At 51.1% G+C, this 26,413-nt stretch overlaps 2 protein-coding genes across 22 annotated transcripts in view; one reads left to right on the plus strand and one right to left on the minus strand.

Annotated features, from left to right (window-relative positions):
• WDFY4 (WDFY family member 4) overlaps positions 1-11,999 on the plus strand; it is a 289,400-nt gene extending 277,401 nt beyond the window's left edge. For all 17 annotated transcript variants that reach the window (XM_084996485.1, XM_084996486.1, XM_084996478.1 and 14 more), the window contains 5 exons: positions 3,537-3,716; positions 5,409-5,591; positions 7,587-7,671; positions 10,733-10,844; positions 11,525-11,999. In XM_084996485.1, the coding sequence (XP_084852611.1) occupies positions 3,537-3,716; positions 5,409-5,591; positions 7,587-7,671; positions 10,733-10,844; positions 11,525-11,591 (627 nt within the window). In that variant the 3' untranslated portion in view covers positions 11,592-11,999. The remainder of the gene's footprint in view (positions 1-3,536; positions 3,717-5,408; positions 5,592-7,586; positions 7,672-10,732; positions 10,845-11,524) is intronic.
• VSTM4 (V-set and transmembrane domain containing 4) overlaps positions 1-26,413 on the minus strand; it is a 163,326-nt gene that overhangs the window by 44,391 nt on the left and 92,522 nt on the right. The gene's annotated exons all lie outside the window — the stretch shown is intronic.

Below are 26,413 nucleotides of genomic sequence, written 5' to 3' on the forward strand. Positions count from 1 at the left end.
AATATCTTTCCATTTCTTTGTATCTTTAATTTCATTGATTGATATTATATAGTTCTTAGAATAGAAGTCTTTCACCTCCTTGGTCAGGTGTATTCCCAGGTATTTGATTTTGGGGGTCTGGTCCTGTCGGATCTGGTGGATCCAGTCTGGTCCGGTCTGATCCAGTCAGGTCCGGTCTGACCCAGTCACATCCAGTCTGACCTGGTCAGGTCCAGTCTGATCCGGTCTGGTTCGGTTGTGTCTGGTCAGGTCCGGTCGGGTCCAGTCTGGTGCAGTCTGGTCCAGTCTGATCCGTCAGGTCCAGTCGGGTCCAGTCTGGTCCAGTCTGATTGGAACAGGTCTGGTTCGGTCCAGTCTGATCAAGTCTGGTCCAGTCTGTTCCGGTCTGATCCGGTCATGTCTGGTCTGGTCCAATCAATTCCAGTCTGGTGCAATCTGGTCCGGTTGGGTCCAGTCTAGTGTGGTCTGGTCTGGTCTGATCCAGTCGGGTCCGGTCTGGTCTGGTCTGCTCTAATCCGGTCAGGTCTGATTGTGCCCAGTCTGGTCCTGCCTGATCCAGTCTGATCTGGTTGTGTCTGGTCTGGTCTGGTCTCGTCCAGTCTGATCCGGTTGTGTCCGGTCTGGTCCAGTCTGATCCGGTTGTGTTTGGTCTAATCTGGTCTGATCCAGTTGTTTCCGGTCTGGTCTGGTCTGATCCAGTTGTGTCTGGTCTAATCCGGTTGGGTCTGGTCCAGTCAGGTTGTGTCTGGTCTGTTCCGGTCCGATCTAGTCGAGTCTGGTTTGGTCCGGTCTGATCCGGTTGGGTCCAGTTGGGTCCGGTCGGGTCCGGTCTGATCTGATTGTGTCCAGTCTGGTCCGGTCTGATCCGGTCATATCCAGTCGGGTCTGGTCTGATCCAGTCTGTTCCAGTCTGGTCTGGTTTGGTCTGGTCAGGTCCGGTCTGGTGCAGAGTCTCTATAATTTACATTTCAGTTGTTCCGTATTATTTCATTTCCATAAAATTACATTTCAATTGTTTTATCTCAGTGCACAACAGTTTAATAAACCATTTCTTTTAAAACCAGACAATTACATTGCTTCCAAGTTTTAACTATTTTAAATGGTGCTGCAGAAAACATATGGATTGCTGGTTGCTTCTGATTAATTGTTCCCTTATAATAAATTTCAACAAGTAGAATTACAGAGCAATGACATAATGCTTTCTGTAATGGTTCTGTGGCTTTACTATGCCACCCACCACAGTTAATAAGGGGTACCCATCTCACCACAACATATCTAGTATGGGGAATTATTTTCAGTTTTTTTTTCCCACTGTACAGCATGGGGACCAAGTTACACATACATGCATACATAATTTTTCCTCCCATTGTTGTGCTGCGATGTAAGTATCTAGACATAGTTCTCAATGCTACACAGTAGGATCTCATTGTAAATCCATTCCAAGAGCAATAGTTTGCATCTGTTAACCCCAAGCTCCCAATCCCTCCCACTACCTCCCTCTCCCTCTCCCCCCGGGCAGCCACAAGTCTATTCTCCAAGTCTATGATTTTCTTTTCTGTGGAAACGTTCATTTTCAGAAGCTTTTATTTTATTTATTTATTTATTTTTATTTTTTTGTCTTTTTAACGCTGTACCCTGAGGCATATGGACGTTCACAGGTTAGGGGTCAAACTGGAGCTGTAGCCACTGGCCTACACCATAGCCGCAGCAACACCAGCTCCTTAAGCCACTGAGCAAGGCCAGGGATCAAACCTGCATCCTCATGGATCCTAGTCAGATTCGTTTCTGCTGAATCACAATGGGAACTCCTAATTATTATTATTATTTTTTTTTGCTACTTAGATATTAGGTGGTAGAGTGGAGTTATTTTAATTGGCCATGGAGAGAAGTATTATTCTGAGAAAACAAAAGAGCCAATGAAGAACATTTAAAATTCCTGTCCTTCATTTTTTTCCCTAGGACTTTCCAAATGGCAGGTGGTGCTGGCTGCCTCATGGTGCTTCAGTTTCTGGGCTGGTGGGAGGCAAGAACCTTGGGCAGTGGGCAGTAGGCAGTGACCTTGCCTGCAGGCTGATCCTCTCAGTTTTCCCCACAGAGAGCAGCAGCCTGGCTCTGCCTCCCATCCTTGATAGTGTGAATAGGTGATGGGCTCACAGCCTCTGACTCGGGATCCCCGGCCCTTCTGCCTGGGTCCTCTGGCCTGCTCTGTTTGGAGTTGTCCTGAACTTAACCATCAGATGCAATTCATTCTGGGAAGTCCGCCAGAAAGCTCCTGTCAAAGCCTTTGCTTCCCTCTCTTCATTTACACACTTTCCACCTCCTAAGATGACCCCAGCCTTCTGCCGTGGGTCACATCTAGAACCTTACCAGCACAGTCTGGTTGGTGCCACTTTAGGATCCATGGAACACAAATGAGAATCTGTAGCAGAACTTTTAATTGCTGTGACCAGGCAAAGTGACAGCTTTCAAAAATGATGCTCAGCCTCAAGGACCCAAATAAGTGAGCAGTGGATGGTCCTAAGGGTGGAGGTTTGCCACTAGAGGAGGCAGCGTGGTCATGTTTTATAAGAATGCTGCCTCCATACTTCTCAGGCTGATGGCAGATTTCGGAAAGCAGGCGCGTGTGTGCATGACAGCTGTCAGACCAGGCTTACCCGGCAGCCCCTGGGATGGCTGTGATGGAAACCACATCGCTGCCAGCAGCAGTGGGCCGGGCAGGCCTCCACAGTCCCTCGGGAACGTGTTCCTCAGGAGCAAGGACACCAGCCAGATCTGGACATATAACCATACACAACCCAAGCCAGACCCCACACAGGCCAACCTGAGGGCCAAGACTGTGGCCCCAGGGCACCCACTGCCAGGTAGCCAGACTGGATATGAACCCGGATCCTTCAGCCTTGAAAAGTCACATCTTTTCCCCTATGATCTGATCTCCCTGTCTTCTTCCCAGTTTCATTTCCAGGGCCACACGTGTTTCTGAGGTTCCCTTAGTGTGAGTCCCAAACTTGAACATGCCTGAAAATTCCCTGGACTGCTTATGAAAACCCAGGTTTTGGGGCCCCACCCCCAGAATTTCTGACTCCATGGGTCTGTGTGGGGTCCAAGAATTTATGTTTCTGACAAGTTCCCAGATGAGTGCTGCTGGTCGGGACACCACACATTACAGATCAGTGCTCTTGCATGTTAATAGCGCTACGTGCTACCTCAGATGCAAGACAACACTGGGGGGTGGGGGGGGGTACAGAACATAGGGATGCTATGCCTGGTGTCTCTGCTTGGGTGTGGTAACAGGACTATTGATTTTCCCCAGCTGGGCCCAACCCTAGAAAGGGATGGTGCTGAGAGGCCAGCCAGGGACCCATGAGCACGCGTGCACACGCATGAACTCATACACACACACACACCCCACAGAGTTTGGAGTCACTCAGAATCTCTATTTCCTGATCTGGGCCCCACAGTAAAAGGGAGGGCAGACTATGTCCCCAGGTTGCTGGAAGGTCCATCTCACGACCTGTGCTTCCATCTCCTGTCCCTAGGCCTTGTATGGACACACGCAGGCTGTCACATGCCTGGCAGCCTCAGTCCCCTTCAACCTCCTGGTGAGTGGCTCCCAAGACCGCACCTGCATTCTGTGGGACCTGGACCGCCTTACCCACGTGTCCCGCCTGCCTGCCCACAGGGAGGGCGTATCGGCCATTGCCATCAGTGACATCTCGGTAAGACCCCTCCTTTCAACATCTGTGTCCTCGAATGTCTGTTCATCTGCGTGGTGGACAGGTCACCAGGGGTGAAGACTGCCCCAGAGTGCTGAGAGGCGTTCTCTCCGCAGGCAGAGTGGGGCCGTCCACAAGTGCAGCATCTGCGTCTCTATTTTACTTGTGCTTCTTTATTTTTTTCCCTCGGGGCGGAAGGGTGGTGGGAGACTCTGACATGGGCATCAGGGAGTTGGGGCAGGAAGTTGGCTTGGGTGAGGGAACTTCTGGGCTTGACTGACTAATTCAGCCAGTTGAAAATCAGTGGTGACTCAGCAGATGTCTCTGAAATCCAAGGTGGGAAGTGCTCTGCTTGTCCCTCCATGCCGGCTAGGAAAGATAAGCCTGTCAGGAACGTGCATGTATGTGTGTGTGTGTGTGTGTGTGTGTGTGAGAGAGAGAGAGAGAATTGTATATGTATATGCTTATGTATATGTATATCAGTGTAGTGCTTATTCTACACTGGAATCCCTATAACAGGGTATGAGGTTTTCTGAGGATGTAGAGGCTCTGTATCTGCTGATGAAAGACCCCAGGGGCTTAGAGCATGGCAGACTGAGCAGGGCTATCATAGGAGGAGGAAGGGATGATGAAGGAGGCTCCTGGTGCTAACTTTGGCTGAAGATGGTGCTCTAAGTAGGCTTGAATCCAGGATGAATATTGGGCACATGGATGGATGAATGGATAGACAGGCAGATGGAGAGATGAATGCGCGTGTAGATGGGTAGAAGAATGGACAGTGGGTGAATGGATGAGTGGGAGGATGTCCTGGGGAAAGCACCAAGCCCTGATCTGGGAGAAAATAAAATTCATAAAGAATTATGTCCCCAGGCCTCGGAGAAGACGGATATTTGGGATCACAATATGTTTAACCCGGCTTGTCCTGGAGCTGGTTGAGTTCACTAAGAGCCTGCCGGGCCCAGTGATGGGTGCTGGGTAGAGATGTGTCAGACATGGTCTCCAGCCTCAGGAAGGGGCATGATGGAGCCCAGCCCAGGGAGGAGCATGGAGCTCCCTACATCCCTTTGTGGTTAGGGCAAGGTTCAAAGGCATGGCCCCCGATGGCTCCTGAGGTCCTTGGTGACAGTGACCACTGCTCTATTAGACACAAAATAGAAAAGACTTGAGGAATATGCACTCTGGACACAAACATTTCAGGAGATGCAGTGGGAATATTTCTCCCCAGAAATGCCCTCCAGAGGGACCTTGATTTTAAGAGCCTGATTTTAAGAGCCACGTAGTCATTAAAACTTCTGAACCCTGACTTCTGCCAGGTGTCATCCAAAGCTGTCCAGCCAGGTGTAGACCCTCTGTCCAGAGCCAGGGGTGGTGGTGTCTAGGCTGGGTCTTCTATGCTAGTCAGTATGCTGCAGGGGGAGGGTGTCAGGAGGACCCCAAAGGGTGAGTGAGCCCATCGGTTTGTGCTGGAGAAAGCAGTAGCCAAACACCCGCTTGCAGTGTGAAGGAACCAGAAACGCACAGGTGTGTGAAGACATAGCAGACCCATGAGTCAGCTGGGAGGAAGTGGGTGTCTTCGGGATCTGGGTTAGTCCTCAGAAGATGGCTGGTTGGGGGAGCCTGGGTGTACAAACTGGGCAGCTGGGCATATGGGCAGGCAGTGATGGCAGCTGGAAGTGAAGCCCACTCTCATCGCAGGGCACCATTGTTTCCTGTGCGGGAGCCCACTTGTCCCTGTGGAATGTCAATGGACAACCCCTGGCCAGCATTACCACGGCCTGGGGCCCAGAAGGAGCCATAACCTGCTGCTGCGTGATGGAGGGGCCAGCATGGGACACAAACCATGTGATCGTCACTGGGAGTCAAGATGGCATGGTCCGGGTAGGTGTGTCTTGGGCAGAATGAGAACATGGTACAAGAAATGTGTTCATCTGCATCTACCCATTTCCTCTAAGGATCAAATCTGCGGGCTACCTTCAAGACCACTTCAGAGAAGGTCCCCACGGCAAGTGAGGGTCAAGGCAAGGCTCTTTCCAGGCAAAACGTAAATAAATAAAATCACATAGTACATAGAATTATGAAAAAATGTTATACACGTGTAAACTCATACCATGAAATAAACACTTATTATCACAAGATAGGAAAGCTGAGTGGTCAAATGCATAAGAACACAGTCTAGTACTAAAAAGAGGCATTCGGGCTATTCATTCATCCATTCACCCACTGGTCCATCCATCCAACCATCCTTCCAGCCACTAATCCATCCACCCGTCCATCTGTTTATCCCCTTACCTACTCATTCATCCATACACTATTCCATTCATCCAACCATCCTTTCATTCTCCCATCAGTATATTCTTCCATCCAGCCATCCACCCACCTATTTGTCCCTTCAACTATCCATCCATCCATCTACCTAACACTCACTGAACTCTGGCTCTGAACCAAGCACTTCATACAAGCCACAGGGTACACAGATGAATGATAAACAGGCCCTTGTCCTCAAGATGCTCATAGTCTAGGAGAGAAGACAAACAGAAAATACATGTGTGTGGTTGATGCTAAGACTGGGATAATCAACGCGTGCCAGGGCTCCTCCCAGGAGAGCCATGCAGAGCGATCATCAGGAACAAGACAAGAGAGAGAAGCATTGATTTGGGAGGAATAGCATGGGTAGAACAAAATAGAGGTGATTTTTCTGAGACTGACAGGAAGGATAAAGGAATAAATAAGAGAAGGAATAATTAAGAGGCTTACTCAAAAAAACTCACTTGCATCCCTCAGTGTCTGAAAGGAAATGTCAGTTGAACACCATAAAGTATTCAAGAAAATGCCCTTTGAATTTTACAGGCACTGGTGAAAGCTCACTGTGCACCAACACGGCTAAAAAGTAGCCTTGTCCTCCTGGAGCCTGCACGCTCAAAGTCTCAGAAAAATCACCTAGAGGCCGCTTCAGGAAGCAGAACGAATAGCATGGCAGGGGCCCCAGGGGAGCAGGATTTATTTCCAGCAGAGAGACAGCAGAGGAGGTGGCATTTCAGCAGAGCCCTGCGAATGAGGAGAAGCCAGGGCATATGGAGAAGGCCAGGTGGGGGGAGGGGCCAGCGTGCATGGACAGGAGAGAGGAGAGCTCCCCCTCCAGAAGTTCCCTTACGGGCCCCATCTGTGGGCTGTGGGGGATTGGGTCTCTGCAGAGAGCAGGGTGTCTCGGGTCACAGAGGTCCAGGCAGGGTGGGTGGTGAGCTGCATTGTGGGGCAGTCAGGAGAACCAGGTGGGCTGAGCCACAGCTGCCTTTCTCCCGTGGGGCCCCCAGAGCATGAGCGAGAGTATTGCAGGCGCTCGGTGCTCTTCCACTCAGTGCAGTAACCGAGCTCCCGGAACAGCCCAGCACTGGGCTACACCCGCTGTGGCGCTCACAGCAGTTTGTAATGCAGGCTGCTCACTGTCCTGCAGGGACAGAAAGTCCAGGCTTAGCAAGTGAGATGCCACCTGCGGTCAGCCTGAGGGCCAGAGGCCAGCCAGTGGTTAGGGAGGCCTCTGAGATTGGTGGCAGAGAGACAAGAAGGCACTAGCTCAGTAATATGCTAATAAGCTGGCTGCTGAGTCTGGTCCCTGCAGGTCAGGAGCTGAGGGGATCTGCCCTGTGACCCAAGGTAGGGAGTACTTGTCCCATCTGCAGTTGTGTTCTGCCCAGCCTCTGTGCAGGGAAACTGCAGGCTGAGTAGGCTTTTTCCAGAGAGAAGATCAACATCAGAAGTGAACAGGGCCATGGCCCTCTTCCCTCAGGGTCCCCCAGGTGTGGCAGAATGGTTGGGGCCCTAGCCTACAGACAGGCTCATTTCCCCAGCCTATGGCATGTTCTCTTTTCTGGACAGATCTGGAAGACTGAGGATGTGAAGATGTCTGTTCCCAGGCAGGCAGCACCAGAGGAGCCCTGGGCTCTCCCTCCAAGCCCCAGAGGTAACTGCCCTGGCCTTGCCCAGCCCTCCCTCCCCTCTTCCCTGCTCGGGCCAGGGATTGCAGCTCCACCTAGGCCTGCAGAGCCCAGGGAAGCCATTGAGCCTCTTGGGATGTTGAGGGGACAGGACACAGTTTCCTGGTGGAGTATAAAGCTGTGTAGAGGAGCACCATCAAGTCCTGACCTCAGGGATCAGCCTTGCAGGGACCAGGGAGCTCTGGGATGTTCCTGGGATGTGTGAACACGGGGTGGTGGTCAGGGGCTCCTGAGCTTCAGGAAGGGGAGACACCTAGCAGGGCTTGGTCTGACACTCTCCATCTGCCTGGTGACCCTTGAATACCACACTCCCTAGCCCAGGGCCCAGGTCCAGCTGGCTGGCTGTTGGCCTGGACTGCCAGCCTGCAGACAGGAATGGGGAGGGCCCTGCTGTGTTCCCCGGGAGGGGAAGTCATTCCTTAGGCCCCAGTCTGTCCTGGTGAGCCTGACTCACACACTCAACTCTCCATGGCAAGTTCCCTGAAGTGGGTCTGGGGGGCACCTGCATCAGCAGCGTCCAAGAGGCTCATTGAACATTTAGATCCGAGTCCTGATTTCAACCCATCACCTCCTCCAGTGCAGCCAACCTTTCCCAGCTCTGTCTTCATCAAAGGGTCTGACCCAGAACTGAGACGTCTTTCTTGGTACCCATGATTAAAGGAAAAGAAAGCATGTTATCAAGACATGAGAATTCTGTTATCACAGGTCCTTCTGGTTTGCTCTGCATCCCAGGACCGGTAATCCTCCACAAGAGAGAATTTTTCTAGAAGGACGAGGAGGGCTGCCTTCTAAAGAGAGTAGTCATTTTTAGTTAGTTCATTTCTAAAACGTAGTCCATACCTCCTCAGCTCATCTCGTCACTGACTCATGGATTCTTTATTCACACAAGCCTATGTATTTGCTCAGCCTCTGCGGGCTTCTAGGCTCCACATGGGAATCCTGTCCTTCAAGATTACACCGTCTGGAAGCCCTTGTCGACAGTCTGGGCTGACTCAGAGTGGTGACTTTACAAGAGTTTACAACCACTGTGGATTCAGTTCACTGGTCCCAGGATCTCTAGGATCCTTTGGGACCACAAGAAATCTGCCTACTGCCCTGTGAAAAGAAGGGTGTGAAGACTGTGCATTCCAAGGAGCTCACAACTCTTTGAGAACAGGGACCAAAGGCCTTCTCCCACCCCGCCCACTAGGAGGAGAGCCAACACAGGGTTCTTACTCTCCAGCCTGCTTCGGGAGCCATTCTGTGGCACAGGCACATGAGAGCATGCCATTTTGACCTTGGGCTCAGCTGCCCACTTCTGAAGCTACCAAGGTCCACTATGCTAAAGGCATGAGCTCAGCTCACCATCAACAAGTGGACATCTGAGCAAGAATGATGGCTGCCTGGGTGGGTGGATGGATGGAGGGACAGATGGACAAAGAGCCATTCTGGTGGTCATGGAAGTACCTATGCATTCATGGGTTTCTCCTCAGGATCAACACAGTTATAGTTATTGGATATGGAGTCTAGTGAGATGAGAAGCAAGATGAAAATCAGGAAAGAAGGCTCTAGACCCAACTCTGTCTCCAGCAACTTCTTTGGCCCTCAGGTCCCCTCTCTGTCAATAGAGGTACTGCCTGTACATTCTAACTTGTGGGAAGCTGATGAAAGAAAGATAATGGACATGAACAAGAATCTACTCAACAAAATGCAGGTCATTAAAATCGTTTTCTCAGACTTCTAGGAGAACTTCTCCCCTAACACATCGGCCGATGACATTCGGGGTCTGACAAGATGGTGTCAGGCCAATAGGAGCCTCCGGCCCGCATCTATCCCCTGCTGTTTGTCCTGATCTGTCTGAGGTCACCACTGTCAAACCAAAGTAACTGCCAGAGTTGTGGTTACAGTTCAAGGGAGGATTTGGATGAAATGACACGAGGGCACAGATGTGTTCATAAAAATCAGGCTGGGCCACAGCTTAGAGTTAGTAAATTCATGTGCACATTTACAAACCTAAGGCCCTGGAGAGCGTGTTGTTCTCATGATATTGCTTAAACCTGTTTTGTTGGAAAGGGACCAGTACTGGGCCTGACACACGGTATTTGGACACGTCTCCCGGTGTGTGTATTGCTGCACCCCTCAAATGCCTTAAAGGCAAGAAAGGAGTTCTTTGAGGACATTAAGAATACTGCATTTATGTAATTTCTGTCTGGAACTCATTTGTTTGTCATTTGCAGCAAGGACCAAGCCAGTTGAGTTCAGTTTATTTTAGGAATCACTCCACAGATTTGGGCTCAATCTGGTGCATAAAAGGGGCTTGGGAAAAGCTTGATTTGGGGCCTTTTGCACAAACGCAAAATGCGCATGCATTTCCTGATGCACAGACCTGTCTGCCTCCCGGGGACAGCTGGGGAGCTGTGTCAGTTCTGCCCGACTCCACCCAAGTGACTTTGCAGCGATGTACCCAGCTAATGTCTCTCCACCTCACCCTCCACGAAGGAATTACTGTCTGTCCCCAAATACAGTCATTAAAATGAGTGAAGTAACAATCATTAAGTTATATTTTTTGAAAAAAAAAAGTTCTCAGCATTTAATTATTGACTGTGGCGTGAGAGGATTTAGGTAAGTTGATAATGCCGACTTTATGTAATTTATTTTTACTAGGCAATTACGGGCTGCATTACATCCTGGCAGCAAGGTATTGTGGGGCATCTTATTAAGCATAAAGCCAGTAAACACTGATGAACAATTTTGCTGAACTAGGCATGCAATTTAGAAAGCAATAATACACAAATCCAATTTGGTACACAATGGATACCGCAGCACGTCAGCACATGTAACTATCACAGCCTGCAAATTAAATTGGGACGGTCCTTTTTGCAACAGCACAGGCCAAGATTAAATATATTTTCCCCCTCAATTTAACAACTTGCTGACCACAAATATAAATATGTGTGTATGTGTTTGCTGCCCTGCGTGTGGACATACACATGCATGTGTGTGAAACCACTTGGATCTTTTAACTATCCCCTTGCACACTCCTCACAGGTCATAGGTGGGAGAAGAATCTTGCCCTTTGCAGAGAGCTGGATGTCAGCGTCGCTCTGACGGGGAAGCCCAACAAGACCAACTCTGCAGTGACAGCTCTGGCCGTGTCCAGGTAAGCACAGCCTGGCTGCTCCAGGCCTCCAGCAGAGGGTGCTGTGGTCACCTCAGGAGAGCCTTGGCTGTTCTTACTCAGGTCGCCTGGCCCTCAGTACGGGGGCCCAGGATGGACAGCATGCAGCCGAGATGGCCATGTAGGGCCCTAGGAAATGGTTTTTGACATGCACGTTCTTGCTTTCTTTCTCACTCTTTTGAATATCTGTGAATTCATAAGATATCTGGGAGGTGGAGTTCCCGTTGTGGCTCAGTGGGTTAAGAACCTGACTAGTATCCATGAGGATGTGGGTTCAATTCTTGGCCTTGCTCAGTGGGTTAAGGATGTGGCATTGCTGCAAGCTGAGGTCTAGGTCGCAGATGTGGCTTGGATCCTGCATTGCTGTGGCTGTGGCGTAGGCTGGCAACTGCAGCTCTGATTCAACCTCTAGCCTGGGAACTCCCATATGCCATGAGTGGGGCCCTAAAAAAGACCAAAAAAAAAAAAAAAAGTTCCACCCATATCAAAAACTTCTCCAGTGTTTCTGCTGCCCCTTGCCCCTCAGGTGGGGACCAGGTGCAGCCTGCTGGTCCTGGACATCCCTCCCCATCACCCATGTTGTAGTGTTCTGCATGCAGGCTGGGACAAGCAGGCCTCACAGGCTTGCTCTAACCCTCGTCTCTATTCTTTCTCTTCCCAAGAAACCAGACCAAACTCCTGGTTGGTGATGAAAAGGGAAGAATATTCTGCTGGTCAGCAGAGGGGTAGGAAGCACTGGCTGAGCAGCCGTGTGCCCTGAGGGGCAGCAGCAGACGGAAGGCACGTGGACGCTGACCTTGGCGCACAAAGGAAACCTGCAGAGACTTCCTTTGGCGAAGTCCCCAAGGAGGGGGCCGCTGGCTGCCAGAGCGCCACCTCCCGCGCCCCTGCAGGGCTATGGCCTCCGGCCTTGCCCTGTACAAGGATGCACTTCTATAAAATGGATACGCATGGGCATGGAGGCTGCACAGCAAGCTGGAAGCCATGACCCTCAAGTGCCCATCATCACAAGAGATCACACATGACTCACCTTATTGCACTGAAAAAAACATTGGGTCGCTTACTAATGGGAGGTACTGTATTGTTATTTTATTAAAAAAAAAAAAAAAAAAAAAAAAAACCTATTTTCCAAATGCAGAGGGCTCTCGAGTTGAAAATTGCCACCCTTTCCCACTGAGGTATTTGCAGCTCCACACTTAGAAAGGCAGCAGGGCCTCGAGGACACACAGCCCACCTTGGGAGTAGTTCCCAGCCCCTTCAGCCTTCCTCGGTAGGATCCGGTTCCTCCAGCGGTCCTGCCGGCCCTGTGAGGATCATAGGGTCAGGGGGCCTCCCTCAGGAGGCCCAGTTCCCATGGCTGAGCCAGGGACGTGGACACAGTAGCTGCGCCCCAGAGGCATAGGTGGGGCAGCTGGGAGGATATGCCCTACCTGGGGTACCTGTCCACACTCTGCTCCCCACAGCAGATGCTAGGTCCTGGCTGGGCCCCAGCTTGGCAAATTTTCAGGGGACCTGTCCTTACAAGGTTAGGTGTCCCAGTTCACATGCTAATTCTGAGTCGCAGCTCATTCTGGGAGCATCTGGGCTGCCATGGGACTTTTTGCTCCATCTGAAAATACTTGGCAGGTAGGGAGTTAGCCCCTCTGAGGAATTGCAGTGCCGTCTAGTGCCCGAGTCACCCTTGGTTCAGCCATTGGACATGGACATCATCCTCATTCTAATGTCTCCTCCCCTTGGAAGGGAATTCACCTGCCTCCTCAATGAAATCCAGCCCTGGTGGGTACACAGGGATTTGGGGTGGCGACTCTCCTTAGCTTCCACTCCCTCCCTGAGATTTTATTTCTAGGGAATACCAATCCTTCCAAGCCCTGAAAGGGCCCTGGTAGGTCGCCCATCCCAATTTAGCTCAGACCTGGGGATGGCAAAAGAAATGGGCTTGGTGTCTTATGGCCTGGGTCATCTGGCCTCCAAGAAGCAGTAAGTCAATGTCAAGATAAATATTAAGACAGCAGAGGTGATGGGAACTCTGTCAAAACTAGTGTAAGAGGGATGGTTAGGAAACAGCAATCTGTCAACTTCGTGGTCTTTGCAAAGGGGAAGCTGAGGAGGAGAGGCATGCCGAGTCCAGAGCACCCCTCCCTGGGTGAGAAGGGCACGTGTCTGACCCCAGGGCCAAGGCTCACACCCCCTTCTGTACTGTCTGCCTGAGCTATTAGCAGACAGCACATTTGCAAATCCCTAGTCAGTCTGGGGCTGCACTGGGGGACCATAAATTGAAGAGCAGAGAGCACCCCTCCCCAGGAAGGCCAACAAGCAGGGTCATAAATACCAAGGCCCGCTGTCATGTTTCAAAACACAACTCACAGCATTTACCCCAGGGCCGAAAGGTCTGCTGGCCCAAGGCTGCCTTGGGCTCATTGCTTCAGCAAGCATCTCCTGAGCACTGCCTTTTGCATCCCCATGTCACAAGGAAAATAGGGGGCGGGGAGGGCAGAGTCAGCTCTCGTTGCTGGGGTCTTGGGGCCAAGATATTTGTGCAAACAAATGTGACCTGAGGTGGAAGGGCTAAAGAGTGGGACTTCCTATGCTCTGGGGAATGTTGTTCTGGCTATAGTCATTGGCTGGGACTGCCAGGGGGGCTCAAACAACAGAAAGTTCCCTCACAGTCCCAGAGGCTGGAGGTCTGAGATGACCGTGTCCACAGGGTGGTTTTCTTCTGAGGCCTCTCTCCTTGGCTTGCAGATGTGGTGTCCTAATCTCCCTGTGTCTTCATGTGGTCGTCCCTTTGTACCTGTTTATGCCCAGATTTCCAGGTCTGCAACCTACACCACAGCTCACAGCAACGCCAGATCCTTAACCCACTGAGCGAGGCCAGGGATCGAACCCGCATCCTCATGGATCTAGTTGGGTTCATTACTGCTGAGCCACAAGGGGAACTCCCAAATTTCCTCTTCTTAAAAGGACATAAGTTGTATTGGATTAGGGCCCATCCCGGTGTCCTTATTTTACCCTAATGGCCTCTTTAAATCTGTTATCTCCAAATATAGTCCATTCTAAGGTCCTGGGGCTTCAGGCTTGGGTTTGGGGGAAGGCACAATTCAGCCTATGACACTGGCTGAAGGAGGGGTCCCTGGAGCAAGACTGGAAGCGCAGCTCTGACTGGGCCCTGTGGACGTGAGGAGTGTTTTGTAGGAACAGGGGACAGCATGGGCATAGGCACGTCAGGCTGGCGGTATGAAGAATGAACAGGCACAGATGGAAGGCAAGGTGGAGACTGGGAGCGGGGAAGCTGCTGTTCTGGGGCTGCGGGGCTGTGGGCTGGGGACGGGGCAGGGGGAGAGGGAGTGATAAACAGAGACAGACTATCCACCCCACAGAGCTGCTCTCCTACACACTCGCCATGGTAACACTCACGTCCTCAGAGAGGCCTGGGAAGGGGACCCAGTGCAACAGACATCCCTCTAATTGCAGAGAGGAAAGCAGGGCTTTCCAGGGGGCTGTGGAAGCCCCAGATCAGGGTGCCCACCTTGCAGGAGATGGCTGCCCCCACTGTGGGTCCTAGGAAGGCCCAGGCCATGTGCACAGGCCTGGGCCTTCCCAGGGACTTACAAGAAAAAAAGTATTCATTGTTTATTGGAAGTTCACATTTAACTGGGCATCTTCTGCTTGTATTTGCTAAGTCTGGGCACTCTGTTCCCTGGACCCTCAGAGGCCGGGAGGGATGGTGCGCTGCCTCAGGGCCCGACACACCCGCAGGTTCTCAGTACATGATGGGTGAATTGCTTCTCCTGAGCAGACCTGATTTCAGCAGTGGAAGCAGGCAGAGGGCCCGCCCGGGGCTCTTTGGGCCACCAACCAAGCTTCTAGGGCCTCTGGGTCCCTCTGGCCCTGGCTCCTGGGGGACAGCCTCCTGCCCCATGCTGGCCCTCTGCCCTCATTCCAGGGAGAGAAGCCCAGACCCCTGGAAGCCACGTGTGACAGCAACTGCCTGTCCCAAGCTCAGCTAGCGGCCAGGACCCGAGTCCTGAGAACCTAGTCCTGGGGCCTGTGGAGAACTCGGAGATTGGGCTTGACCACATTATCATGCAGCCACTCTGGGCATATGTGGGGAGGAAGAGACACCTCATATGAAAATCTTAATGAAATTTGTTTAGCATAAAATCGAATCTCTCTAAGCCAAAATCAGTTTTGCTGTAGTCAGTTCTTGGGTACACTTCACATGCTCAAATCGGGGCGGGATATGTGTGTGTGTGTGTGTGTACACAGGCTCACACATGAGTGTGCTGTTTCTGTTGCGCTCTTACAGGCTCCTGCAGCACCTTCAGAGCTTCTTAGTAAATGGGAGGAATCTCCCAATTGTCTCCTTCCTCCAAGTCTCTGAAAGCTTAGGGACCACTGTGCTGCCCTGGCTGAGAGCTCTGTCCCCAAACTGCTTGATAGAGACCCACCCCTTGTCCGAGACCCTTTGCTGCCATTTACCAGGAATGCGTCATTAGAGAAACACCGCTCTGCAATGACGTGCAAGTGGCCCGTGCTCCCAGTGTGACGGGTGCTCAGTGAAGCTGAGAGGCACAAGTGCAGGCAGCAGGGCCAGTGAAGAGGGGGGCCCTTGAGGGCTGGAGGTGACACCCACAGGGAAGCTGGAGCAGAGGAGCCCACGGAGATCAGATCCTGAGGGCATGAGACAACACTTGGATAACTTCCTAAAATAACTGGGGGCGGGGGCGGGTCCCCATGGGATGAGCCACCATTGTGCAGTGGGGGGAGGGGGGAGGCAGCCCATGAAGGCAGGGCATCCTCATTCCTCTTGAACCACAGGGTGGAGAAGCCTGGGGACCACCCTCCACAGAATAAGCATAATCCTTACTGGTGTGAAAGGCCTCGGCTGCAGTGACCAAGGGGCCTGCAGTGACAAAGAGATCGGCCTGTTGCACACCTGGACCCTTTAGTCCTCAGTGCAGCCCAGGGGAGGGAGGGCTCCCCAGGCTCCTAGTCTCCATCCTGGTGATCTCTGAAGCCTGGAGACCATAGCAAGGTTAGAAACTGCTGGCCTAAGGGACCAGGTAGAGCCTGCAGGTGCCTTTCGTTTGAGCCGTGCGGTGCTAATCATTATTTTGAGCTTAAACGCCTTGAGGAGGCTGTTTTAGCATCTCTGGTTCGCAACAGACCCCTCCTCTTCCTACTGCTTCATTTCTGCAGGATGCTTCTGGGGTCACATTATTAAACTGACCCCAGAAGCCACTGGGCCGACACCTGGGGTTAGAGTCATGGCTTGCATGATGTATAGACGCCCCAATCCATCTCATGCAGAGCTCCCCGCAGTAACCCAACCGAGCCCAGGCAAGTCCTGGGCTTGTAAGAATTTCTAAACTATTCTCTGGGGTGACCCCTCTGCCAGGCACTCTCCAAATCATTTCATATTTATTCATAATTATTTATCAAACTTTTACTCTTCTCAGTGCCAGGATACGATGCTGAATGAGATGGAAAAGGTCCTGCCCTCAGGGAGTTTACAGGACCCTTGTGGAGACAGACAAGGGAAAAAAATACCATGGCTGGTGAGGAACGTGGTGAAGGAACACTGTCCTGTGAGATGGATGTGAGGGGACACAGGGGACAGAGTGGTGAGGGACATCCTTCAGAGGTGTGGGAACTGAAGGGTGAAGGATCTGGACCCTGTCATGGTGTGTAATCCTCACGCCTCACAGCTGGGAAGTTGAGAGCCCTGTCCCACCACACCCTCCATGCTGCTGGGGAGCCTTGTTGGGGAGCCTCCAACAGCACTGAGCCCTCCTGACCCCCGGCTTCCTTTCTTTGGTTCCAGTATGCATCCCCTCCTCCCCCCATTTCCTTCCTTCCAGGACAAATCATAGCTGTGTCTCACCTGTGCTCCCGCAGTCCTCACACAGGCCACCTGGGAAGCAATTTTCCGTTGCCTCCCCCTGGATGGTCCCGTCACTAAGATGGGGTCCCGGACTGCATCCTCCGCGTGCACAGCCCAGGATCTGCTGCAGGGGAGCAGGGACCCTAAAGCATGAACTGACCCACAGCTAGACTCTTCCCTGGTCCCTCTCACCCCACGCTGCCTCTAAACCCGTCCAGCCCTCTGGACTGAAATTGCCCATTTCCCAGAAGGCTCTATTATCTCTGTACCGCCCGGGGGTCCAGGAGGGCTGGTCCCACATAGGTGCTCCAGAAAGGTGGGAATGAATGAATGAGTGAATGGATGAATGAGTGAAAGCTGAGCAGAAAGGAGCCATCCAAAGTCCCACACATGTGTTTCCTCAGTGTCTTGCCAAGGGCGTAATAAATGGAATGTTGGAAAAGAGCAAGGGTTGGAGATGGAAAAAACAGAAACTAAAAGGGACTGAGAGAGACAGAGACAACGAGTGGACCATGTGACAAGAGCAGGGGCTACCAACTGGCCACCTGGATAGGGTCCCCTCTTAGGACAGGGCCTGGGGAGGGGAGCAGGAGGCCTGGTAAACAACTCAACACAGGCCTTCCCAAGATGGGCAGCCTCACCAGAGCTGCCACCAGCCGAAAACCCCAGAACCCTGCTCAAGACGTGGCTTTAGAGTAAGACAGACCGTGGCCCACGTCTGTCCCGGCTCTGCCCAAGCCCAGCTGAGAAAACCTGAGGAGGCTTACACAGCTTTCCGATCCTCAGTTTCCCAATCTGTAAGATAGCAATAATCACACCCCATCCCAGTGGAGGGTTAAAAAGCTGTGTCCTGGCACTGCTGATAAGTGGCGAGGTTGGCCTCACAGGCTGCTCGTCAGCCAGCCTAGAGCCACAGGCTGCCGGCCCCACCATGGGCCTTCCAATCTGGGGCTGGCCTGCTTCCCTGCCCTGCTTCCAGCCACTCACTCATCACTGTGCCCTGAGCACTAGTTATTAAGTGATCCCTGTGTGGCTGGTGCTGGTCAGGGCACCGGAGATGGGGCAGGGATGACTGAAAACCCCAGCCTGCAAGGAGCTTGCCTTCTATTTTGGGACACAAACAGCAGTCATGTAAGAAAAATACCAATTAAATAAGGTACCTCCCTAAGGAGAAAGAAAGAGAAAGAAAAAGTCACAAAGGAGGCAGGAAATATGAGGAGAAACGTGAAACAGGGAGACCAAGAGGCTCCCCAATAGGATCACATCTGAGATCTGAAGCAGCGGGGCAGTGAGCCCTGGGTATTGGGGTAGAATATTCCAGCACACGGATGAGCAAGTGCACATCCCTGAGGCAGAGAATAGGGAGGCAGCTGTGGTTTGGGCAGAGTGATGGAGAGTGTCAGGACAGGGTCAGAGTAGAAACAAAGGGAGGCTCATCGGAGCCTGTCACCCAGGGTGGCCAGGGTCCTGTGGGCTGCAGACCTGGGGAACCAAGCCGCCTCAAAAACATGGCCACAGAAGGTACAAATCAGGCCAGGTCTGGCCTCCCAGCACCCACATCCTGGGAAGGTACCCTACGAGGCAGAGTGCCTAGTTCACTGCTGGCCATGCCTCCCAGTCCCAGTGCCCTGGCATCTCACATTCATGGGCACTGTCCCTTGAGTCCAGGCAAGGGCCATGGACATTAACCAACTGGGAGGCCAAACCTCCTCTCCCCATTTGGCTGAGGCCAGGGCCTGTCCCCCCAGCAGTGACCCACTCCCTCCTTCTCCCAGAACAGCGCATCCTCAGTCAGGGAGAAATTCCAGCTGCCAGACTCCGAGCCGAGCCCAGGGCCATGCGCCAGGATCTCGGCGCAAAGCAACGGAGCTGGTGAGCTTCGCTATTTCCTGTACAACACATAATTAGGTTAGATAAGAAACTAGCTGTGTCTAAGTGCTATAAATGTCTATATTAAGCTATTTTGAAAGTGCCGAGCACTTTGACATTTGAGAGTTCAGAGTAATTGAGGTATTGAAATAAAATTGCTTCTGTTATTTAAAAGGTCATTATCGTCTTGGGCTAGATATATGAGGACTATTTTCCACTCTAGTGAGCCGTTCTCCCTGGCACAATTAGCATCGCTTGAGCAGAAGCCGCTGGGGGACTCCCACCCGCAGCCCCCGCCAGAAGCCCAAGGTAGCTGTGAAGACACACGGAGCTGGAGGAAAGCAAAGGAAAGCCCTCGTCACCCAGAGTCACCACCAGCCTGGGGAGAGCCGTCACCTCCCACTCAGCCCCTAAGGTGCACCAGCGCCCCCAGGGGCGCTTTCTATGCAATTCGTCTCATCCTCCCAAAAGGTCTTCACGGAAATCATTAGCGTCAAAACTTCCCAGATGAAGGCTTGAGGCCATCCGAAGTGAAGGAGCAGGGCAGCAGGCTGGGTGGGAGGCGGTCCCCATCCCCCATTCACTGAGCACTCAGTGGGCTCGGGAGGCTGCTGGCCCTCTTCTGTCCTGGCTTCGCTAAGCCTTGTCACCATTCCAGGAGCAAATGTCTCCATTTTGTAGAGGGGAAAACTGAGGTTTGGAGAGGTTAAAAAATGAGACAGCAAGACAGGGGCTGGAAAATAAGACTCAAGAATTTTAAGAATGTCACCCAGTGCCTAGCCTTTGGACACGCCACCCTGCCTAGCTCAGACAGACCTGGCTCTTTCTATCATGTCCTGAACCTCCTCTCCCCGCCTGTGGGTGCTCTGTCTTTTTCTCAAAAGTCGGAAACAAGGGTAGCCTCAGCTGGACTACTACTCAGATGGATGAATTTAGACCAGTGGTTCGTGGGGTGCAGACTCTGCTGGCGAGGGTGCTGGCCCAGAGGAGCCCGCCAGCAGCCTGAGACCTTCACGAGGGCCCCGAATCTGTCCATCCTCATCGGTCACCTGGTGTTCTTGAATAGGTCCAGATCAGGTACAGATGTCAAACTACGCCCTGCAAGCATGACTACTAGAATGTTCTATTATAAAAAACATGGGGAGTTCCCATTCTGCCTCAGTGGGTTAAAACCCCAACATACTATCCATGAGGAGGTGGGTTTGATCCCTGGCCTCACTCAGTGGGTTAAGGATCCAGCATTGCCACAAGCTGCAGTGTAAGTCACAGATGTGGCTCGGATCCTGCACTGCTGTGGCTGTGGAGTAGGCGGGCAGCTACAACTCTGATTCCACCCCTAGCCTGGGAACTTCCATATGCCGCAGGTGGGGCCCTAAAAAGAAAAACAAAAAACAACAATAAGCAAACATGTTAGTTTTCTACAATCCTCATTCAAAAGACACTTCATCCCTTCCCCACCTGTTAAGGTCAATAAACAGAATAGTGTCAACTACAAATTAGATATCTAATATGGTGCTAAATTATATCATTGGTAATCCTTGATTTAATATGTCACAATTTCTAAATGTCCCTCAAAGAGCATCTTGACTTCCAAAGGCATCTCCATTTCAATAGTTGGGGACGCACTGCTCTAAGGAGGAAATAAATGGCAGTAAGTCAACAGTTACGGGGGCACTGCCTCTGTGTAGGGCCCTGGGCTGGGCAATGGTGAATAGCCTCTTAAAAAAAAAAAAAATGTATCCTATGAAAGCGTGGTCTCAAACATATACTTGTATGCCCAAATTCATGGCGCCATTACTCACAGTAGCAAGAGGTAGAAATAACCCAAGTGTCCATTGATGGATGAATAGATAACCAAACTATGATCTACACATAAATGGAATACTATTCAGCCTTAAAAAGTAAGGCCATTCTTGGAGTTCCCGTCATGGCATTGCCGTGAGCTGTGGTGTAGTTTGTGGATGCGGCTTGGATCCTGTGTTGCTGTGGCTCTGGCGTAGGCTGGCGGCTACAGCTCCGATTGGACCCCTAGCCTGGGAACCTCCATATGCCACGGGTGCGGCCCTAAAAAAAACAAAAGACAAAAAAAAAAAAAAAAGTAAGGCCATTCTGACACATGCCATGATATGAATGGACCTTGAGGACATGACAGTCACAATATCCTGGATTCTCTGAATCACCAGCATCATTATGCTTGTGCTTTGTGGCTGTAAGTGAGTAAAATAAGGGTCACTTGAACATAAGCACGGTGATACCCATGGAGCAATAGCTGATCTGATAACCCAGCTGGTTACTAAGTGACTTACAGACGAGTCTGGATAAAGGGATGATTCATGCCCTGGGTGGAACGGAGCAGGATGGTATGAGATTTCATCACACTACGCAGAAGAGCATGTGATTTAAACCTTATGTTCATTTCTGAAATTTTTCATTTATCATTTTTAGACCACTGTTGATGCAGAAGATGAAACTGGGGATAAGGCAGGATGACTATAAGCCATTTTGTGTTTGTCTTACTTGGGCTCATCTGTGATTAAATGTTCTCTCTCTCTCTGTTGCAAGATTTTTGTGAGCTGCAGAGACTCATGGAATTACTCAGAAGAGAGCCAAGCCTTCTGGACTTTACAAGAAGGCAGGCAGGCGGGGACATGGCATCACTGGAGCATGAGAGGCAACCTAGTGGGGACAAGGAGCAGGAGAGGGACGATTGTGTGGGAGGTGCAGGAAGGCAGGGGGACACACCCCCTGCTCTTGAGTAGTAGGACAAGAAGAGAGTGCTTGGAAATTAGCCCAAACCCTGGCCTTTCCTCAGAGAATGTACTAAAAAAAAAAAAGTGTTGAATTTGAAATACAACATACCAAGAATACCCTTTGTTAAGTGTAAGCCACTCACAAACACGAGCTCCTCTTACTCCCCTGTTCCAGAGCTGGGATTTCATCTGGGGAAATAAAATATTGTTGCAGCCTGTATCCACTAGCCTGAAAGTGTCTAGATAGGGAGGCCAGCTATCTCCCTAGGAAGTCTTGGACTTTTCCCCCAGGCCCAAGACCCCAGCTGTGGTCTTCTAAGGGCCGTGGTTCCAGATGTTGCTGGAGGTTCTGAGTGCATGTCACCCAGCCCTGAGCCAGCCTCCTGGGCCATCCTGGTCCAGTGCTTCTCTGGGAACATGTACCCACAAAAGAGGAACCTCTGTGGGCCCCTGAGGTGGTAGACACTCCAGGATTCCCGTCAAGCCCCCCAGCTATGCCTGACCACAGCCAGAAGGTGCTGCCAGCCTCTGTGGCTTTGTCACCCTACAGAGAAGTGTGTTATTTCAGGCTGTTCTTTGATGGAAACTGGCAGAGGGGCTGCCAACAGGATAAATATAGCAGTGCCTTTTTGCTGAGTTTGGAAGCTCTGGATGATGTGGTTTGAGGCACAGGATTTGGCTGCCTTTAGAGAGGAACAGAATCTATAGGAAAAATCCCTTCCACTTTTTTTTTTTTTTAACTTTTCAAACATCTCCCCCATCCTTCACTGTTCCTTCCCTTTCTAAGTACTCAGAAGCAGGTGGGGGCTAGGCTCTGGGACAGTCTGCAGGGACAGCGTGGTGACAAAGCAGACAGGGGCCTGCTCTTAGTGGCATTGTTTAATTGCCCTGCTCACCAAGGGATGGCAGCAGCCTGAGGAAGCACCCCCAGGAGCTGGGGACGGATTGCAAGGCTCAGGGAAGGTTCTGGAGAGCTTTCCCTGCACCAGGCCTGGTGCTCCCTATGTTCACATGGGTCAAATACATATTAGCAGATGTTTCTATCCCCAGCTTAGTTGAGAACAGGCTGTGGGGGAGTCAGCCTGGGAGCCAGACCTCTTAGCAGGAGCACACACTCCTAGTCCTGAGCTTGGGAGCGGAGCGACTCCTCCCTGGGGGGTGAGGGGACAGCCCCCTCTCTGTGCCCTCCACACGTCTGTCCCTCCCCTGCTGTCATCCCAGGTCCACCATGAGGACTGGTAATTGCGAGCCCAGAGGCAGACTTGTTCCACCCAGGAAGGTAGCTCTTTAAATCCTGTCGGCTCCAGCCATTTTTCACAGGAGGACACTGCAGGTCTGAGAATTCAGAGGGCTTCTCAAAGACACATAGTAATTAAAAGGCAGGCCCGGGACGTGGACCAGATCTTTTGACTGCAAATTCTATACTCACGCTACTAAGTCAGAAAAGCCAGGATGCCAGCAAAAGAAAACTGTGTGTGAGGAGAAGGAATGCCAGACACAAACTCTTTGGGAGACACTGACCCTGACTTTGTCCCTGGAGCTGGAGAGGTGGCTCAAGATGTACTTGCTTGGTTCTTGGCCTGCTTATGGCACAGGATGCAAACAATCATTTTACTTGTAAATGGGATGACGGGGCAGAGAGAGAGAAGATAATAGAAGGGAACGTGGAAGATCTGGGCCAAGGAGGGATGAGGAAGAGCATGTGTGGGCATGTAGAGGAGAGGCAGAGGAGCTGGCTATGAAGGAGAAAGGAGGAGAGGGCCCTGTGACCCAGTCTCTCTCTCTCTCTCTCTCTCTCACACACACACACACACATTCTTTTTCTGACATTATCTTCCATCATGCTCCATCACAAGTGACTAGATATAGTTCCCAGTTCTATACAGCAGGATCTCAATGCTTATCCATTCCAAATGCAATAGTTTGCATCTATTAACCCCAGATGCCCAGTCCATCCCACCCCTTCCCCCTTGGCAACCACGAGTCTGTTCTCCAAGCCCATAAGTTTCTTTTCTGTGGAAAGGTTCTTTTGTGCCATATATTAGCTTCCAGATATAAGTGATATCATATGGTATTTGTCTTTCTCTTTCTGACTTGCTTCACTTAGTATGAGAGTCTCTAGTTCCATCCATGTTGCTGCAAATGGCATTATTTTATTCTTTTTATGGCTGAGTAGTATTCCATTGTGTATATATATCACATCTTCTTAATCCATTCACCTGTTGATGGACATTTAAGTTGTTTCCATGTCTTGGCTATGTGAATAGTGCTGCAATGAACATCTGGGTGCATGTGTCTTTTTCAAAGAAAGTTCTGTCTGCATATATGCGCAAGAGTGGGATTGCTGGGTCATATGGTAGTTCTATATTTAGTTTTCTGATATACCTCCATAATCTTCTCCATAGTGGTTGTACCAATTTACATTCCCACCAACAGTGTAGGAGGGTTCCCTTTTCTCTACACTCTCTCCAGCAGATGTTATTTGTAGACTTATGAAGACGTCAAGGAGGGCCTTACATTCTCAGCAATTGTCACCAGGTGCACTTTCAACCACAAGTAGCAGGGCTGCAGTCCAGCATCCATCACAGAGGGACAGAGGTGGGAGGGAGCAGCTGATGGAGGGGCCAGGAAACCCTCACCACCACACCGTGTCTGTTAACTCAGGAAGTCCCAAATCCTAGAAGAATCACACGACATCCCTTCTTGCCAGTCATATGCTGTCAATGGTCAAGTTTTTCATAAACAGCTGTTTGTAGGTTAGCAAAGGTCTCCTCTTTATTCTCCTATCCATTAATCATGTGGCCAGTTATTCATGTAAATTCTAAATCTGTCAAAACCAAGAGAACATGGCGTTTCCATCGTGGCTCAGTGGTTAATGAACCCAACTGGCATCCATGAGGACACGGGTTCGATCCCTGGCCTTGCTCAGTGGGTTAAGGATCTGGCGTTGCCGTGAGCTCTGGTGTAGGTCACAGACGCGGCTCAGATCCTGAGTTGCTGTGGCTGTGGCGTAGGCTGGCAGCTACCGCTCTGATTCAACCCTTCGCCTGCGAACCTCCATATGCTGCAGGTGCGGCCCTAAAAAGACAAAACACACACACACACACACACAGACACACACACACACAAAAAAAAAAAAAAAAAAAAAAAAAAAAAAACCAAGAGAACACATCAAAGCCCAAAGTAACCAGGCCACCAAGTGCATGGGAATGAAAGTGGAAAGAATTCCAGAATCACGGATTTGAAGGTGGAGCACTTCCCTCTGCAGACTATCGTTTTGCTCTCTCTGCCATCCCTCAAGAATCCCAAATGATCCTTTTTACTGCAGTTTTCTCCTTCTTTGCAATGGTCTCAGTTCCTTACGATAAGGTAAGGTGATCTCAAGTGCTGGTGAGTGAAAGTGTGGAGGGTGGGGTGTTCATGATTGTGGTCAGGATGGGACATTGGCTTCTGGGCGGCATGAGGGACGCTCGGTGGGGAATGGCTGGTGAATAGACATGGAACTCAGGAGAGGGGTCCCGTTGGAGCTGTGGATGCAAGGTTCTCAGGCTGCAGCAAGAGATGGTCAGGAATTTAGATGTGCACGCAAAGAGAGAGAGAGGATGGCACCTTGGAGAAAGCCATCACTGAAGAGCAGAGTGGAGGAAAGCTGATGGCAGGATGGTCTGAGGGTGCAGCTGGGTGAGTCAGGGGACTAGGTTCAAAGAGGGAAAGGATGCCTGTGACAAGTGGCACGGAGAGTGACAGGCCATTCCCAGAAGTAGAATACAGGCTTGGCGATGGTCCCTGAAGGCCTGGGGCAGAGCTGAGTTCAGGGATGGGGATGAAGGCAGCCAGCAGAGACTGAGAGGCGAGGGGCAGTGCAGGGAGTGTGGAGGGAAGGAGCAAGAGGAGATGGCTTGGGAGGTGGTATATCCAGGTTGAGAAATGCTGTCACTCCAGAGACTGAGGAAGAAGCTGGAGATACAAAGAGAGAGAGAGAGAGAGAGAGAGAGAGAGAGAGAGAGAGAGAGAGAGAGAGAGAGAGAGAGAGAGGATGCCTAGTGAAAAGGAGTCCTGAAGAGCCAGGACACGGAATCCAGGAGAGATGAAAGGACAAGGGGTGGAGCAGAGTGAGATGTTTCAAATGACTCCAAACTGGCCACGGGCTGGGCTAGGGGTAATCATGGGGCTCTCAGAACTGGGGTACCCTGAGATCTTGGGACAAGCAGGGGAGCTGAGGAAGGACAGAGGGGTGGGAGACATCCTGCAAGGGGAAGGCTGGGCAGCTCTCATTCTTCCCTAGGTCAAAGACCAGACCTGCAGCAGCCCAGGGTTCCCCACCAAGATGAGAAGGGTGGGAACAGGTAGGCTTCCTGGAGGGGCATGGCAGTGGGTGGGGCTACTGGTTGGGCTGCATGGAGGAAATGGGGCTGGGCGTCAAGAGCCATGGTTCAAGCTGGCTCTGCCACCAACTGCCAGGTCCCTTCCTGTCTCCTTAGTTTCTCTTGCTGTAAAGTCGCCGGCTTCATGTTGATCCTCTAGGGGGACCTTGCAGTCAGGACCTTGGCATAGAGTCTCTAAAGGGTCCATCTTTAGTGGATGGTGGACCCCTTTAGAAAACCAAAGAGAGCATCAGACTCAGACACACATTGGAAACTTCTGCATAACAACCCCTGGGCATGAATTCCCTAAGATCCACCCAGAGACCCAGATGTTTGAGGTTCTAATTATACTCATAAGTAGGAAGCAATCACACCCAACACCCCACCAGCCAGAAAACTGTAATAAAGGGCAACAGAACGCTAGCTCTTTCAGCAGCAGCGGCGGCCCCTACACAGACCAGATCCTAATGAGTTTTTCTCCTGTTTGCTGATGGAGGACACTTGTAATAAAGTTTAATGTGGAAGAACAAGGTGCATTTAAGCAGAGCTGTAAACATCTCTAATTCTATTTAAAACTATAGGGTGCAGTACATTAACATCTAACAATCAGACACTCAATTGGTGGGAAGCTAGTTGAGCTGTGTTTATTAGAAAGCAGGCAGCAAGTCATCTTTTATCAATGAC

Source organism: Sus scrofa, chromosome 14, assembly GCF_054392235.1.
Source record: "Sus scrofa isolate SSC_HxYL_T2T_F1_AM1 chromosome 14, Sscrofa_HxYL_maternal_Yorkshire_Landrace_v2.0, whole genome shotgun sequence".
Taxonomy (NCBI): Eukaryota; Metazoa; Chordata; class Mammalia; order Artiodactyla; family Suidae; genus Sus; species Sus scrofa.